This window comes from Scyliorhinus torazame, chromosome X (assembly GCF_047496885.1).
Source record: "Scyliorhinus torazame isolate Kashiwa2021f chromosome X, sScyTor2.1, whole genome shotgun sequence".
NCBI classification, from domain to species: Eukaryota; Metazoa; Chordata; class Chondrichthyes; order Carcharhiniformes; family Scyliorhinidae; genus Scyliorhinus; species Scyliorhinus torazame.
The window spans coordinates 24002265-24020564 of record NC_092738.1 but is presented as its reverse complement, the minus strand read 5'-3'; the positions used below and the strand labels follow the sequence as shown (position 1 = coordinate 24020564).

The 18300-nt window shown below is 50.2% G+C and overlaps 2 protein-coding genes across 3 annotated transcripts in view; both read right to left on the bottom strand.

Moving 5' to 3' along the window:
* lmbr1l (limb development membrane protein 1-like) overlaps positions 1-18300 on the bottom strand; it is a 140507-nt gene that overhangs the window by 57845 nt on the left and 64362 nt on the right. The window lies entirely within an intron of this gene.
* The window catches only part of LOC140405313 (C-Jun-amino-terminal kinase-interacting protein 4-like), a 73671-nt gene that overhangs the window by 839 nt on the left and 54532 nt on the right, over positions 1-18300 (bottom strand). Inside the window, exons 2-5 of the mRNA XM_072493604.1 lie at positions 8540-8711; positions 7501-7608; positions 3238-3411; positions 1519-1641 (exon numbers count right to left, since the gene is read on the bottom strand). Of these exons, the coding sequence (XP_072349705.1) occupies positions 1519-1641; positions 3238-3411; positions 7501-7608; positions 8540-8711 (577 nt within the window). The remainder of the gene's footprint in view (positions 1-1518; positions 1642-3237; positions 3412-7500; positions 7609-8539; positions 8712-18300) is intronic.

Below are 18300 nucleotides of genomic sequence, written 5' to 3'. Positions count from 1 at the left end.
GCCTTTAACCTGATGTGATTCTGTTTAAAGGTGTTAAGTCTCTTGGAAGTTTGAAGAACATTTTAAGGAAGTATTTACTGTTGTGATATTTTCAGAGTTATCTTTGAAGTAAGGGGGTGTTAAGAGATCCAATGTTTATTGAAGAGGTTAAGTTGAGTTCGTGGAATAAACATTGTTTTGTGTTTAAAAACCCACGTGTCCATAATTGTAATCCCACACCTGGAGAACAAGCCGTGTGCTTCAAAAGCAACAATACATTAAAGGGGGAGGTTGGTTGAACTCCATGATACATTTTGGGGTTCTGAAAATGCCTCGCCCATAACAATTGGGGGCTCACCCGGGATAAAAGTCTATCTATTGGATTGGCTTTTGTGAACTTAAAGACAGTGAACGATTGTTGCTTTTCCGGTGAGGTATTTTAGTTTAAGTGGGGAGAGTGTTGTGGACAATGGCTCTTTCAGAGGCTCAGAAGTTTTTGGGGGTGGAGATTGTCACACGCAGTACTTTACGGACAGAGACTGAAAGCAGACTGTTGGGTCTGGCAAAAGTATTGCAGTTAACATTACCTGACAAAATGCGAAAAGGTGAGGTAATTATGGCGGTGGTTAAGCATTTAAAGTTGCCTGAGATAGAGTTTGACTCATGGCAAAAAATTCAGTTGCAAATTAAACAGTTGGAACATGAGAAAGAATTAAAACGGCTCGATTACGAAAGAGTGGGAGCGGAAAAAGAAAGAGAAAGAGATAGAGAGGAAAAAGAAAAGGAGAAGAAAGAAACAAAGGGAGAGAGGAAAGGGAAAAAGAGAGAGAGTTTGAACTTCGGAAAATGGCTCTAAAACATGAAAATCAGTTAAAAATTGGCAGACGTAAAGGGTACATAAATTGACGTAAATTGGCAGACGTAGGTACAGTTGGAGGAGATGGATGAGGATAATGAGACAGAGCGTCATAGTCGAAGATGTGGTGGGGTTCTATTTAAATATGTCCAAGCATTGCCAAGGTTTGACAAGAAGGAGGTAGAAGCCTTTTTCATTTCATTTGAGAAGGGAGCTAAACAAATGCAATGGCCACAGGATATGTGGCTATTCCTGATTCAAACAAAGCTGGTAGGTAGGGCTAGTGAAGTGTTTGCATCACTACCGGAGGTGGTATCTGGAACGTATGAGGAGGTGAAGAAATCCATCTTAAGTGCATATGAGCCAGTGCCTGAAGCTTACAGACAAAGGTTTAGAAATTTAAGGAAAGAATTTGGTCAAACATACATGGAGTTTGAAAGGCTCAAACAGAGTAATTTTAATAGGTGGATAAGGGCTTTGATATACTTGGCAGTTTTCAAAACACTAGCCCACGACACTCCTGTCTCCCTCGCTACCCTCCCTCCCTCAAGCACGGAGATCGCGAGGCTCCCGCCTCCCTCGATACCCTACCACCCTCACCCTCGGCGACCGAGAGCCCCCTCCCCTCCCCGCAAACACCCCCCCTTCGCGATCTCGCCGTCGCCCCACTCGACGCCACTCACCGATCCGAAAGTTGACGTAGCCTTCCCCTCCGCTCACGACCAGCTTGGATAACTCGTCCTCACTCGGGACACTTGCGCCGCCGTTTGACGTCGCTCCAACTCCCCGGTTGGCGGAGCCAGTCGCTGGATGGAGAAAGAGACAGAGATGAAGGAGGGGGGAGGGTGGACGGGGAGGGGAACGTCACAGACTGAGAAACTCCAAATGGTCCCTGCCCAGTGCCTTGGCCTCCACAACTCCAGAAGGGCGTCGTCGATGTGTGGGGGTGGGGCAACAAGCGGCGGTTGAAGTTTAATACACTTTGATGGGAATCATAGATTATAGAATTTACAGTGCAGAAGGAGGCCATTCAGCCCATCGAGTCTGCACCGGCCCTTGGAAAGAGGGCCCGTAACCCAGTAACCCCACCTAACCTTTTTTGGACACTAAGGGTCAATTTAACACGGCCAATCCACCTAACCTGTACATCTTTGGAAACGAAGGGACAATTTAACACGGCCAATCCACCTAACCTGTACATCTTTGGACACTAAGGGACAATTTAACACGGCCAATCCACCTAACCTGTACATCTTTGGACACTGAGGGACAATTTACCACGGCCTATCCACCTAACCTGCACATCTTTGGACACTAAGGGACAATTTAACAAGGCCAATCCACCTAACCTGAACATCTTTGGACACTAAGGGACAATTTAACACGGCCAATCCACCTAACCTGGACATCTTTGGACACTAAGGGACAATTTAACACGGCCAATCCACCTAACCTGTACATCTTTGGACACTAAGGAACAATTTAACACGGCCAATCCTCCTAACCTGTACATCTTTGGACACTAAGGGACAATTTAACACGGCCAATCCACCTCACCTGCACATCTTTGGACACTGAGGGACAATTTAACACGGCCAATCCACCCAACCTGCACATCTTTGGACACTGAGGGACAATTTAACACGGCCAATCCACCTAACCTGTACATCTTTGGACACTGAGGGACAATTTAACACGGCCAATCCACCCAACCTGCACGTCTTTGGACACTAAGGGACAATTTAACACGGCCAATCCACCTAACCTGTACATCTTTGGACACTACGGGACAATTTAACACGGCCAATCCACCTAACCTGTACATCTTTCGACACCAAGGGGCAATTTAACACGGCAAATCCACCTAACCTGCACATCTTTGGACACTAAGGGACAATTTAACACGGCCAATCCATCTAACCTGGACACCTTTGGACACTAAGGGACAATTTAACACGGCCAATCCTCCTAACCTGTACATCTTTGGACACTGAGGGACAATTTACCACGGCCTATCCTCCTAACCAGTACATCTTCGGACACTAAGGGACAATTTAACACGGCCAATCCACCTAACCTGCACATCTTTGGACTGTGGGAGGAAACCGGAGCGCCCGGAGGAAACCCACGCAGACACGGGGATGACGTGCAGACTCCGCACAGACAGTGACCCAGCGGGGAATCGAACCTGGGACCCTGTAGCTGTGAAGCAGCTGTGCTAACCACTGTGCTGCCCCCACGGAAGCGGAGACACTATTAACGGACCACAGGGAAGTGGGGGGGGGGATGCAGGAGCAGGGCGCAGGGAATCGGAATGCATCGGCGGGCTGAGAGAGCGGGATGGGTCACGGGGATGGTGTGGCGGGGTTAAGGGTCGTGGAACCCTGGAGCGAGGCACTCACCCGGAACCGTCACGAGGAACCTCACGGCGTCGCGGTGCCCGTGGAAACAGATCTGCGCCAGCGGCGTGGCGGCGTAGGGGATGGAGGGGTCGGGTGGCAACGCCGACCGCAGTGGGTCCTCCTGGCCAGCAGGGGCGCCGTTGACCATCCGCGGAGACGACCCGGCCGCCAGTTCTGTGAACGAGATAACGGGATGTTGATTTTCGCCAAAAGAATATATTTGCAATCGAAGCCCTCCCAATCCCCCGAACCTGCACATCTTTGGACACTAAGGGACAATTTAACATGGCCAATCCACCTAACCTGCACATCTTTGGACACTAAGGGACAATTTAACACGGCCAATCCACCTAACCTGTACATCTTTGGACACTAAGGGACAATTTAACACGGCCAATCCACCTAACCTGTACATCTTTGGACACTAAGGGACAATTTAACACGGCCAATCCACCTAACCTGTACATCTTTGGACACTAAGGGACAATTTAACACGGCCAATCCACCTAACCTGTACATCTTTGGACACTAAGGGACAATTTAACACGGCCAATCCACCTAACCTGTACATCTTTGGACACTAAGGGGCAATTTAGCACGGCCAATCCACCTAACCTGTACATCTTTGGACACTAAGGGACAATTTAACACAGCCAATCCACCTAACCTGCACATCTTTGGACACTAAGGGACAATTTAACACGGCCAATCCACCTAACCTGTACATCTTTGGACACTAAGGGACAATTTAACACGGCCAATCCGCCTAACCTGTACATCTTTGGACACTAAGGGACAATTTAACACGGCCAATTCACATAACCTGCACATCTTTGGACACTAAGGGACAATTTAACACGGCTAATCCACCTAACCTGTACATCTTTGGACACTAAGGGACAATTTAACACGGCCAATCCACCTAACCTGTACATCTTTGGACACTAAGTGACAATTTAACACAGCCAATCCACCTAACCTGCACATCTTTGGACACTAAGGGACAATTTAACACGGCCAATCCACCTAACCTGTACATCTTTGGACACTAAGGGACAATTTAACACGGCCAATCCGCCTAACCTGTACATCTTTGGACACTAAGGGACAATTTAACACGGCCAATTCACATAACCTGCACATCTTTGGACACTAAGGGACAATTTAACACGGCTAATCCACCTAACCTGTACATCTTTGGACACTAAGGGACAATTTAACACGGCCAATCCACCTAACCTGTACATCTTTGGACACTAAGGGACAATTTAACAAGGCCAATCCACCTAACCTGTACATCTTTGGACACTAAGGGACAATTTAACGCGGCCAATCCACCTAACCTGCACATCTTTGGACACTAAGGGACAATTTAACGCGGCCAATCCACCTAACCTGCACATCTTTGGACACTAAGGGACAATTTAACACGGCCAATCCACCTAACCTGCACATCTTTGGACACTAAGGGACAATTTAACATGGCCAATCCACCTAACCTGCACATCTTTGGCCACTAAGGGACAATTTAACACGGCCAATCCACCTAACCTGTGCATCTTTGGACACTAAGGGACAATTTAACACGGCCAATCCCCCGAACCTGCACATCTTTGGACACTAAGGGACAATTTAACACAGCCAGTCCACCTAACCTGTACATCTTTGGACACTAAGGGACAATTTAACACGGCCAATCCACCTAACCTGTACGTCTTTGGACACTAAGGGACAATTTAACACGGCCAATCCACCTAACCTGTACATCTTTGGACACTAAGGGACAATTTAACACGGCCAATCCACCTAACCTGCACAGCTTTGGACACTAAGGGACAATTTAACACGGCCAATCCATCTAACCTGTACATCTTTGGACACTAAGGGACAATTTATCACGGCCAATCCACCTAACCTGCACATCTTTGGACACTAAGGGACAATTTAACACGGCCAATCCACCTAACCTGCACATCTTTGGACACTAAGGGACAATTTAACACGGCCAATCCACCTAACCTGCACAGCTTTGGACACTAAGGGACAATTTAACACGGCTAATCCACCTAACCTGTACATCTTTGGACACTAAGGGACAATTTAACACGGCCAATCCACCTAACCTGCACAGCTTTGGACACTAAGGGACAATTTAACACGGAAAGTCCACCTAACCTGTACATCTTTGGACACTAAGAGACAATTTAACACGGCCAATCCACCTAACCTGTACATCTTTGGACACTAAGGGACAATTTAACACGGCCAATCCACCCAACCTGCACATCTTTGGACACTAAGGGACAATTTAACACGGCCAATCCACCTAACCTGTACATCTTTGGACACTAAGGGACAATTTAACAAGGCCAATCCACCCAACCTGCACATCTTTGGACACTGAGGGACAATTTAACACGGTCAACCCACCTAACCTGTACATCTTTGGACACTAAGGGACAATTTAACACGGCCAATCCACCTAACCTGTACATCTTTGGACACTAAGGGACAATTTAACACGGCCAATCCACCTAACCTGCACATCTTTGGACACTAGGGGACAATTTAACACGGCCAATCCACCTAACCTGTACATCTTTGGACACTAAGGGGCAATTTATCACGGCCAATCCACCTAACCTGCACATCTTTGGACACTAAGGGACAATTTAACACGGCCAATCCACCTAACCTGTACATCTTTGGACACTAAGGGACAATTTAACACGGCTAATCCACCTAACCTGTACATCTTTGGACACTAAGGGACAATTTAACTCGGCCAATCCACCTAACCTGTACATCTTTGGACACTAAGGGACAATTTAACACGGCCAATCCACCTAACCTGTACATCTTTGGACACTAAGGGACAATTTAACACGGCCAATCCACCTAACCTGTACATCTTTGGACACTAAGGGACAATTTAACACGGCCAACCCACCTAACCTGTACATCTTTGGACACTAAGGGACAATTTAACACGGCCAATCCACCTAACCTGTACATCTTTGGACACTAAGGGACAATTTAACACCGCCAATCCACCTAACCTGCACATCTTTGGACACTAAGGGACAATTTAACACGGCCAATCCACCTAACCTGTACATCTTTGGACACTAAGGGACAATTTAACTCGGCCAATCCACCTAACCTGTACATCTTTGGACACTAAGGGACAATTTAACTCGGCCAATCCACCTAACCTGTACATCTTTGGACACTAAGGGACAATTTAACACGGCCAATCCACCTAACCTGTACATCTTTGGACACTAAGGGGCAATTTAACACGGCCAATCCACCTAACCTGTACATCTTTGGACACTAAGGGACAATTTAACACGGCCAATCCTCCTAACCTGCACATCTTTGGACACTAGGGGACAATTTAACACGGCCAATCCACCTAACCTGTACATCTTTGGACACCATGGGACAATTTAACACGGCCAATCCACCTAACCTGCACATCTTTGGACACTAAGGGACAATTTAACACGGCCAATCCACCTAACCTGTACATCTTTGGACACTAAGGGATAATTTAACGCGGCCAATCCACCTAACCTGCACATCTTTGGACACTAAGGGACAATTTAACTCGGCCAATCCGCCTAACCTGCACATCTTTGGACACTAAGGGACAATTTAACACGGCCAATCCACCTAACCTGTACATCTTTGGACACTCAGGGACTATTTATCACAGCCAATCCACCTAACCTGCACATCTTTGGACACTCAGGGACTATTTATCACAGCCAATCCACCTAACCTGCACATCTTTGGACACTCAGGGACTATTTATCACAGCCAATCCACCTAACCTGCACATCTTTGGACACTCAGGGACTATTTATCACAGCCAATCCACCTAACCTGCACATCTTTGGACACTAAGGGACAATTTAACTCGGCCAATCCGCCTAACCTGTACATCTTTGGACACTCAGGGACTATTTATCACAGCCAATCCACCTAACCTGCACATCTTTGGACACTCAGGGACTATTTATCACAGCCAATCCACCTAACCTGCACATCTTTGGACACTAAGGGACAATTTAACTCGGCCAATCCGCCTAACCTGTACATCTTTGGACACTCAGGGACTATTTATCACGGCCAATCCACCCTTTCCTGGGTGGTTCGGCTCCGACGTTTTCAGGCTAAGCCGGCCGGTTGGGATTTATCGCCGGGTGTAAGTCGCCGCGAAGCTAAAACGCTCCAGCCTCCCTCGCAAGCACTCACCCGTCGACAGGGGCACCGATATGACAAAGCCGGTCCCCGTGCCTACCCACAGCCGCCTGCAGATCACGGACAGGGCCGTCACCCGGAGATGAGGCGTAGGCCCAGAGCCTGTCGAGCAGAAGAGGAGATGGCGTTTCAGTCGATGGAAGCACAGCATCATTCGATCCAGCAACCCTCCCTCCACAGCCACACAGAAACCCTCACCAAAGAACCACCCCCACCCCTCAAAATCCCCCCCCCCACCCTCCACACACACACCACAAACCATCTGAAAGCTCGACCGCCAATGGCGGAGCGATGGAAATCAGGGGATGCTCGCTAGGCCGGAATTGGAGGAGTGCAGAGATCTCGGAGGGTTGTAGGACCTCAGAGAGGGAGATAGCGAGGGAGGGATTTGAACAGGAGGATGAGAATTGTCGGGGCTGGAGGAGGTTACAGAGATAGGGAGGGAGGGATTTGAACAGGAGGATGGGAATTTTAGGGGTTGGAGGAGGTTACAGAGATAGGGAGCGAGGGAGGGGGATTTGAAGAGGAGGATGGGAATTGTCGGGGCTGGAGGAGGTTACAGAGATAGGGAGGGAGGGAGGGATTTGAACAGGAGGATGGGAATTGTAGGGGCTGGAGGAGGTTACAGAGATAGGGAGGGAGGGAGGGATTTGAACAGGAGGATGAGAATTGTCGGGGCTGGAGGAGGTTACAGAGATAGGGAGGGAGGGAGGGATTTGAAGAGGAGGATGGGAATTGTAGGGGCTGGAGGAGGTTACAGAGATAGGGAGGGAGGGAGGGATTTGAACAGGAGGATGAGAATTGTAGGGGCTGGAGGAGGTTACAGAGATAGGGAGGGAGAGAGGGATTTGAACAGGAGGATGGGAATTGAAGGGACTGAGGAGGTTACAGAGATAGGGAGGGAGGGAGGGATTTGAACAGGAGGATGGGAATTGTCGGGGCTGGAGGAGGTTACAGAGATATGGAGTGAGGGAGGGATTTGAACAGGAGGTTGGGAATTGAAGGGACTGAGGAGGTTACGGAGAACACTCACCGAACATGCGGAGTACAAATGGTTGGATATCGACCTCCTGCAGGAGTTCACCCGTCACAGCGTGGAACAGGCGAAGGGCTGACTCCAGCCTGACAGAGACCCAGACGCCCTCACCCTCACAGACAAGGTGACGCACCTGTCCCTCTTCATCAGCAGTCACCGCAAACCATTTCTACAGACACAGAAAACATTAATCCAGCACGGGGTTAGATACAGAGTAAAGCTCCCTCTACACTGTCCCCATCAAACACTCCCAGGACAGGTACAGCACGGGGTTAGATACAGAGTAAAGCCCCCGCTACACTGTCCCCATCAAACACTCCCAGGACAGGTACAGCACGGGGTTAGATACAGAGTAAAGCTCCCTCTACACTGTCCCCAGAAAACACACCCAGGACAGGTACAGCACGGGGTTAGATACAGAGTAAAGCTCCCTCTACACTGTCCCCATCAAACACTCCCAGGACAGGTACAGCACGGGGTTATATACAGAGTAAAGCTCCCACTACACTGTCCCCATTAAACACTCCCAGGACAGGTACAGCACGGGATTAGATACAGAGTAAAGCTCGCTCTACACTGTCCCCATCAAACACTCCCAGGACAGGTACAGCACGGGGTTAGATACAGAGTAAAGCTCCCTCTACACTGTCCCCATCAAACACTCCCAGGACAGGTACAGCACGGGGTTAGATACAGAGTAAAGCTCCCTCTACACTGTCCCCATCAAACACTCCCAGGACAGGTACAGCACGGGGTTAGATACAGAGTAAAGCTCCCTCGACACTGTCCCCATCAAACACTCCGAGGACAGATACAGCACGGGGTTAGATACAGAGTAAAGCTCCCTCGACACTGTCCCCATCAAACACTCCCAGGACAGATACAGCACGGGGTTAGGTACAGAGTAAAGCTCCCTCTACACTGTCCCCATCAAACACTCCCAGGACAGATACAGCACGGGGTTAGATACAGAGTAAAGCTCCCTCTACACTGTCCCCATCAAACACTCCCAGGACAGGTACCACACGGGGTTAGATACAGAGTAAAGCCCCCTCTACACTGTCCCCATCAAACACTCCCAGGACAGGTACAGCACGGGGTTAGATACAGAGTAAAGCTCCCTCTACACTGTCCCCATCAAACACTCCCAGGACAGATACAGCACGGGGTTAGATACAGAGTAAAGCTCCCTCTACACTGTCCCCATCAAACACTCCCAGGACAGGTACAGCACGAGGTTAGATACAGAGTAAAGCTCCCTCTAAACTGTCCCCATCAAACACTCCCAGGACAGGTACAGCACGGGGTTAGATGGAGAGTAAAGCTCCCTCTACACTGTCCCCATCAAACACTCCCAGGACAGGTACAGCACGGGGTTAGATAGAGAGTAAAGCTCCCTCTACACTGTCCCCATCAAACACTCCCAGGGCAGGTACAGCACGGGGTTAGATGCAGAGTAAAGCTTCCTCTACACTGTCCCCATCAAACACTCCCAGGACAGGTACAGCACGGGGTTAGATACAGAGTAAAGCTCCCTCTACACTGTCCCCATCAAACACTCCCAGAACAGGTACAGCATGGGGTTAGATACAGAGTAAAGTTCCCTCTACACTGTCCCCATCAAACACTCCCAGGACAGGTACAGCACGGGGTTAGATACAGAGTAAAGCTCCCTCTACACTGTCCCCATCAAACATTCCCAGAACAGGTACAGCATGGGGTTAGGTACAGAGTAAAGCTCTCTCGACACTCTCCCCATCAAACACTCCCAGGACAGGTACAGCACGGGGTTAGATACAGAGTAAAGCTCCCTCTACACTGTCCCCATCAAACACTCCCAGGACAGGTACAGCACCGGGTTAGGTACAGAGTAAAGCTCCCGCTACACTGTCCCCATCAAACACTCCCAGGACAGGTACAGCACGGGGTTAGATACAGAGTAAAGCTCCCTCGACACTGTCCCTATCAAACACTCCCAGGACAGATACAGCACGGGGTTAGGTACAGAGTAAAGCTCCCTCTACACTGTCCCCATCAAACACTCCCAGGACAGGTACAGCACGGGGTTAGATACAGAGTAAAGCTCCCTCTACACTGTCCCCATCAAACACTCCCAGGACAGGTACAGCACGGGGTTAGATACAGAGTAAAGCTCCCTCCACACTGTCCCCATCAAACACTCCCAGGACAGGTACCGCACGGGGTTAGATACAGAGTAAAGCCCCCTCTACACTGTCCCCATCAAACACTCCCAGGACAGGTACAGCACGGGGTTAGATACAGAGTAAAGCTCCCTCTACACTGTCCCCATCAAACACTCCCAGGACAGATACAGCACGGGGTTAGATACAGAGTAAAGCTCCCTCTACACTGTCCCCATCAAACACTCCCAGGACAGGTACCACACGGGGTTAGATACAGAGTAAAGCCCCCTCTACACTGTCCCCATCAAACACTCCCAGGACAGGTACAGCACGGGGTTAGATACAGAGTAAAGCTCCCTCTACACTGTCCCCATCAAACACTCCCAGGACAGATACAGCACGGGGTTAGATACAGAGTAAAGCTCCCTCTACACTGTCCCCATCAAACACTCCCAGGACAGGTACAGCACGAGGTTAGATACAGAGTAAAGCTCCCTCTAAACTGTCCCCATCAAACACTCCCAGGACAGGTACAGCACGGGGTTAGATGGAGAGTAAAGCTCCCTCTACACTGTCCCCATCAAACACTCCCAGGACAGGTACAGCACGGGGTTAGATAGAGAGAAAAGCTCCCTCTACACTGTCCCCATCAAACACTCCCAGGGCAGGTACAGCACGGGGTTAGATGCAGAGTAAAGCTTCCTCTACACTGTCCCCATCAAACACTCCCAGGACAGGTACAGCACGGGGTGAGATACAGAGTAAAGCTCCCTCTACACTGTCCCCATCAAACACTCCCAGAACAGGTACAGCATGGGGTTAGATACAGAGTAAAGTTCCCTCTACACTGTCCCCATCAAACACTCCCAGGACAGGTACAGCACGGGGTTAGATACAGAGTAAAGCTCCCTCTACACTGTCCCCATCAAACATTCCCAGAACAGGTACAGCATGGGGTTAGGTACAGAGTAAAGCTCCCTCGACACTCTCCCCATCAAACACTCCCAGGACAGGTACAGCACGGGGTTAGATACAGAGTAAAGCTCCCTCTACACTGTCCCCATCAAACACTCCCAGGACAGGTACAGCACCGGGTTAGGTACAGAGTAAAGCTCCCGCTACACTGTCCCCATCAAACACTCCCAGGACAGGTACAGCACGGGGTTAGATACAGAGTAAAGCTCCCTCGACACTGTCCCTGTCAAACACTCCCAGGACAGGTACAGCACGGGGTTAGATACAGAGTAAAGCTCCCTCTACACTGACCCATCAAACACTCCCAGGACAGGTACAGCACGGGGTTAGATACAGAGTAAAGCTCCCTCTACACTGTCCCCATCAAACACTCACAGGACAGGCACAGCACGGGGTTAGATACAGAGTAAAGCTCCCTCTACACTGTTCCCATCAAACACTCCCAGGACAGTAACAGCACGGGGTTAGATACAGAGTAAAGCTCCCTCTACACTGTCCCCATCAAACACTCCCAGGACAGGTACAGCACGGGGTTAGATACAGAGTAAAGCTCCCTCTACACTGTCCCCATCAAACACTCCCAGGACAGGTACAGCACGGGGTTAGATACAGAGTAAAGCTCCCTCTACACTGTCCCCATCAAACACTCCCAGGACAGGTACAGCACGGGGTTAGATACAGAGTAAAGCTTCTTCTACACTGTCCCCATCAAACACTCCCCGACAGGTACAGCACGGGGTTAGATACAGAGTAAAGCTCCCTCTACACTGTCCCAATCAAGCACTCGCAGGACAGGTACAGCACGGGGTTAGATACAGAGTAAAGCTCCCTCTACATTGTCCCCATCAAACACTCCCAGGACAGGTACAGCACGGGGTTAGATACAGAGTAAAGCTCCCTCTACACTGTCCCCATCAAACACTCCCAGGACAGGTACAGCACGGGTTTAGATACAGAGTAAAGCTCCCTCTACACTGTCCCCATCAAACACTCCCAGGACAGTTACAGCACGGGGTTAGATACAGAGTAAAGCTCCCGCTACACTGTCCCCATCAAACACTCCAAGGACAGGTACAGCACGGGGTTAGATACAGAGTAAAGCTCCCTCTACACAATCCCCATCAAACACTCCCAGGACAGGTACAGCACGGGGTTAGATACAGAGTAAAGCTCCCTCTACACTGTCCCCATCAAACACTCCCAGGACAGGTACAGCACGGGGTTAGATAGGGCGTAAAGCTCCCTCTACACTGTCCCCCATCAAACACTCCCAGGACAGGTACGGCACGGGGTTAGATACAGAGTAAAACTCCCTCTACACTGTCCCCATCAAACACTCCCAGGACAGGTACAGCACGGGTTAGATACAGAGTAAATCTTCCTCTACACTGTCCCCATCAAACACTCCCAGGACAGGTACAGCACGGGGTTAGGTACAGAGTAAAGCTCCCTCTACACTGTCCCCATCAAACACTCCCAGGACAGGTACAGCACGGGGTTAGATACAGAGTAAAACTCCCTCTACACTGTCCCCATCAAACACTCCCAGGACAGGTACAGCACGGTGTTAGATACAGAGTAAAGCTCCCTCTACACTGTCCCCATCAAACACTCCCAGGACAGGTACAGCACGGGGTTAGATACAGAGTAATGCTCCCTCTACACTGTCCCCATCAAACACTGCCAGGACAGGTCCAGCACGGGGTTAGATACAGAGTAAAGCTCCCTCTACACTGACCCCATCAAACACTCCCAGGACAGGTACAGCACGGGGTTAGATACAGAGTAAAGCTCCCTCTACACTGTCCCCCATCAAACACTCCCAGGACAGGTACAGCACGGGGTTAGATACAGAGTAAAGCTCCATCTACACTGTCCCCCATCAAACACTCCCAGGACAGGTACAGCACGGGGTTAGATACAGAGTAAAGCTCTCTCTACACTGTCCCCATCAAACACTCCCAGGACAGGTACAGCATGGGGTTAGATACAGAGTAAAGCTCCCTCTACACTGTCCCCATCAAACACTCCCAGGACAGGTACAGCACGGGGTTAGATACAGAGTAAAGCTCCCTCTACACTGTCCCCCATCAAACACTCCCAGGACAGGTACAGCACGGGGTTCGATACAGAGTAAAGCTCTCTCTACACTGTCCCCAGCAAACACTCCCAGGACAGGTACAGCACGGGGTTAGATACAGAGTAATGCTCCCTCTACACTGTCCCCATCAAACACTCCCAGGACAGGTCCAGCACGGGGTTAGATACAGAGTAAAGCTCCCTCTACACTGACCCCATCAAACACTCCCAGGACAGGTACAGCACGGGGTTAGATACAGAGTAAAGCTCCCTCTACACTGTCCACATCAAACACTCCCAGGACAGGTACAGCACGGGGTTAGATACAGAGTAAAGTTCCCTCTACACTGTCGCCATCAAACACTCCCAGGACAGGTACAGCACGGGGTTAGATACAGAGTAAAGCTCCATCTACACTGTCCCCCATCAAACACTCCCAGGACAGGTACAGCACGGGGTTAGATACAGAGTAAAGCTCTCTCTACACTGTCCCCATCAAACACTCCCAGGACAGGTACAGCATGGGGTTAGATACAGAGTAAAGCTCCCTCTACACTGTCCCCCATCAAACACTCCCAGGACAGGTACAGCACGGGGTTAGATACAGAGTAAAGCTCCATCTACACTGTCCCCCATCAAACACTCCCAGGACAGGTACAGCACGGGGTTAGATACAGAGTAAAGCTCTCTCTACACTGTCCCCATCAAACACTCCCAGGACAGGTACAGCATGGGGTTAGATACAGAGTAAAGCTCCCTCTACACTGTCCCCATCAAACACTCCCAGGACAGGTACAGCACGGGGTTAGATACAGAGTAAAGCTCCCTCTACACTGTCCCCCATCAAACACTCCCAGGACAGGTACAGCACGGGGTTCGATACAGAGTAAAGCTCTCTCTACACTGTCCCCAGCAAACACTCCCAGGACAGGTACAGCACGGGGTTAGATACAGAGTAATGCTCCCTCTACACTGTCCCCATCAAACACTCCCAGGACAGGTCCAGCACGGGGTTAGATACAGAGTAAAGCTCCCTCTACACTGACCCCATCAAACACTCCCAGGACAGGTACAGCACGGGGTTAGATACAGAGTAAAGCTCCCTCTACACTGTCCACATCAAACACTCCCAGGACAGGTACAGCACGGGGTTAGATACAGAGTAAAGTTCCCTCTACACTGTCGCCATCAAACACTCCCAGGACAGGTACAGCACGGGGTTAGATACAGAGTAAAGCTCCATCTACACTGTCCCCCATCAAACACTCCCAGGACAGGTACAGCACGGGGTTAGATACAGAGTAAAGCTCTCTCTACACTGTCCCCATCAAACACTCCCAGGACAGGTACAGCATGGGGTTAGATACAGAGTAAAGCTCCCTCTACACTGTCCCCCATCAAACACTCCCAGGACAGGTACAGCACGGGGTTAGATACAGAGTAAAGCTCCCTCTACACTGTCCCCATCAAACACTCCCAGGACAGGTACAGCATGGGGTTAGATACAGAGTAAAGTTCCCTCTACACTGTCCCCATCAAACACTCCCAGGACAGGTACAGCACGGGGTTAGATACAGAGTAAAGTTCCCTCTACACTGTCCCCATCAAACACTCCCAGGACAGGTACAGCACGGGGTTAGATACAGAGGAAAGCTCCCTCTACACTGTCCCCATCAAACACTCCCAGGACAGGTACAGCACGGGGTTAGATACAGAGTAAAGCTCCCTCTACACTGTCCCCATCAAAAACTCCCAGGACAGGTACAGCACGGGGTTAGATACAGAGTAAAGCTCCCTCTACACTGTCCCCATCAAACACTCCCAGGACAGGTACAGCACGGGGTTAGATACAGAGTAAAGCTCCCTCTACACTGTCCCCATCAAACACTCCCAGGACAGGTACAGCACGGGGTTAGATACAGGGTAAAGCTCCCTCTACATTGTCCCCATCAAACACTCCCAGGACAGGTACAGCACGGGGTTAGATACAGAGTAAAGCTCCGTCTACACTGTCCCCATCAAACACTCCCAGGACAGGTACAGCACGGGGTTAGATACAGAGTAAAGCTCCCTCTACACTGTCCCCATCAAACACTCCCAGGACAGGTACAGCACGGGGTTAGATACAGAGTAAAGCTCCCTCTACATTGTCCCCATCAAACACTCCCAGGACAGGTACAGCACGGGGTTAGATACAGAGTAAAGCTCCCTCTACACTGTCCCCATCAAACACTCCCAGGACAGGTACAGCACGGGGTTAGATACAGAGTAAAGCTCCCTCTACATTGTCCCCATCAAACACTCCCAGGACAGGTACAGCACGGGGTTAGATACAGAGTAAAGCTCCGTCTACACTGTCCCCATCAAACACTCCCAGGACAGGTACAGCACGGGGTTAGATACAGCGTAAAGCTCCCTCTACACTGTCCCCATCAAACACTCCCAGGACAGGTACAGCACGGGGTTAGATACAGAGTAAAACTCCCTCTACACTGTCCCCATCAAACACTCCCAGGACAGGTACAGCACGGTGTTAGATACAGAGTAAAGCTCCCTCTACACTGTCCCCATCAAACACTCCCAGGACAGGTACAGCACGGGGTTAGATACAGAGTAATGCTCCCTCTACACTGTCCCCATCAAACACTGCCAGGACAGGTCCAGCACGGGGTTAGATACAGAGTAAAGCTCCCTCTACACTGACCCCATCAAACACTCCCAGGACAGGTACAGCACGGGGTTAGATACAGAGTAAAGCTCCCTCTACACTGTCCCCCATCAAACACTCCCAGGACAGGTACAGCACGGGGTTAGATACAGAGTAAAGCTCCATCTACACTGTCCCCCATCAAACACTCCCAGGACAGGTACAGCACGGGGTTAGATACAGAGTAAAGCTCTCTCTACACTGTCCCCATCAAACACTCCCAGGACAGGTACAGCATGGGGTTAGATACAGAGTAAAGCTCCCTCTACACTGTCCCCATCAAACACTCCCAGGACAGGTACAGCATGGGGTTAGATACAGAGTAAAGCTCCCTCTACACTGTCCCCCATCAAACACTCCCAGGACAGGTACAGCACGGGGTTCGATACAGAGTAAAGCTCTCTCTACACTGTCCCCATCAAACACTCCCAGGACAGGTACAGCACGGGGTTAGATACAGAGTAATGCTCCCTCTACACTGTCCCCATCAAACACTCCCAGGACAGGTCCAGCACGGGGTTAGATACAGAGTAAAGCTCCCTCTACACTGACCCCATCAAACACTCCCAGGACAGGTACAGCACGGGGTTAGATACAGAGTAAAGCTCCCTCTACACTGTCCCCCATCAAACACTCCCAGGACAGGTACAGCACGGGGTTAGATACAGAGTAAAGCTCCCTCTACACTGCCCCATCAAACACTCCCAGGACAGGTACAGCACGGGGTTAGATACAGAGTAAAGTTCCCTCTACACTGTCGCCATCAAACACTCCCAGGACAGGTACAGCACGGGGTTAGATACAGAGTAAAGCTCCATCTACACTGTCCCCCATCAAACACTCCCAGGACAGGTACAGCACGGGGTTAGATACAGAGTAAAGCTCTCTCTACACTGTCCCCATCAAACACTCCCAGGACAGGTACAGCATGGGGTTAGATACAGAGTAAAGCTCCCTCTACACTGTCCCCCATCAAACACTCCCAGGACAGGTACAGCACGGGGTTAGATACAGAGTAAAGCTCCCTCTACACTGTCCCCATCAAACACTCGCAGGACAGGTACAGCATGGGGTTAGATACAGAGTAAAGTTCCCTCTACACTGTCCCCATCAAACACTCCCAGGACAGGTACAGCACGGGGTTAGATACAGAGTAAAGTTCCCTCTAAACTGTCCCCATCAAACACTCCCAGGACAGGTACAGCACGGGGTTAGATACAGAGTAAAGCTCCCTCTACACTGTCCCCATCAAACACTCCCAGGACAGGTACAGCACGGGGTTAGATACAGAGTAAAGCTCCCTCTACACTGTCCCCATCAAACACTCCCAGGACAGGTACAGCACGGGGTTAGATACAGAGTAAAGCTCCCTCTACACTGTCCCCATCAAACACTCCCAGGACAGGTACAGCACGGGGTTAGATACAGAGTAAAGCTCCCTCTACACTGTCCCCATCAAACACTCCCAGGACAGGTACAGCACGGGGTTAGATACAGAGTAAAGCTCCCTCTACATTGTCCCCATCAAACACTCCCAGGACAGGTACAGCACGGGGTTAGATACAGAGTAAAGCTCCGTCTACACTGTCCCCATCAAACACTCCCAGGACAGGTACAGCACGGGGTTAGATACAGAGTAAAGCTCCCTCTACACTGTCCCCATCAAACACTCCCAGGACAGGTACAGCACGGGGTTAGATACAGAGTAAAGCTCCCTCTACACTGTCCCCATCAAACACTCCCAGGACAGGTACAGCACGGGGTTAGATACAGAGTAAAGCTCCCTCTACATTGTCCCCATCAAACACTCCCAGGACAGGTACAGCACGGGGTTAGATACAGAGTAAAGCTCC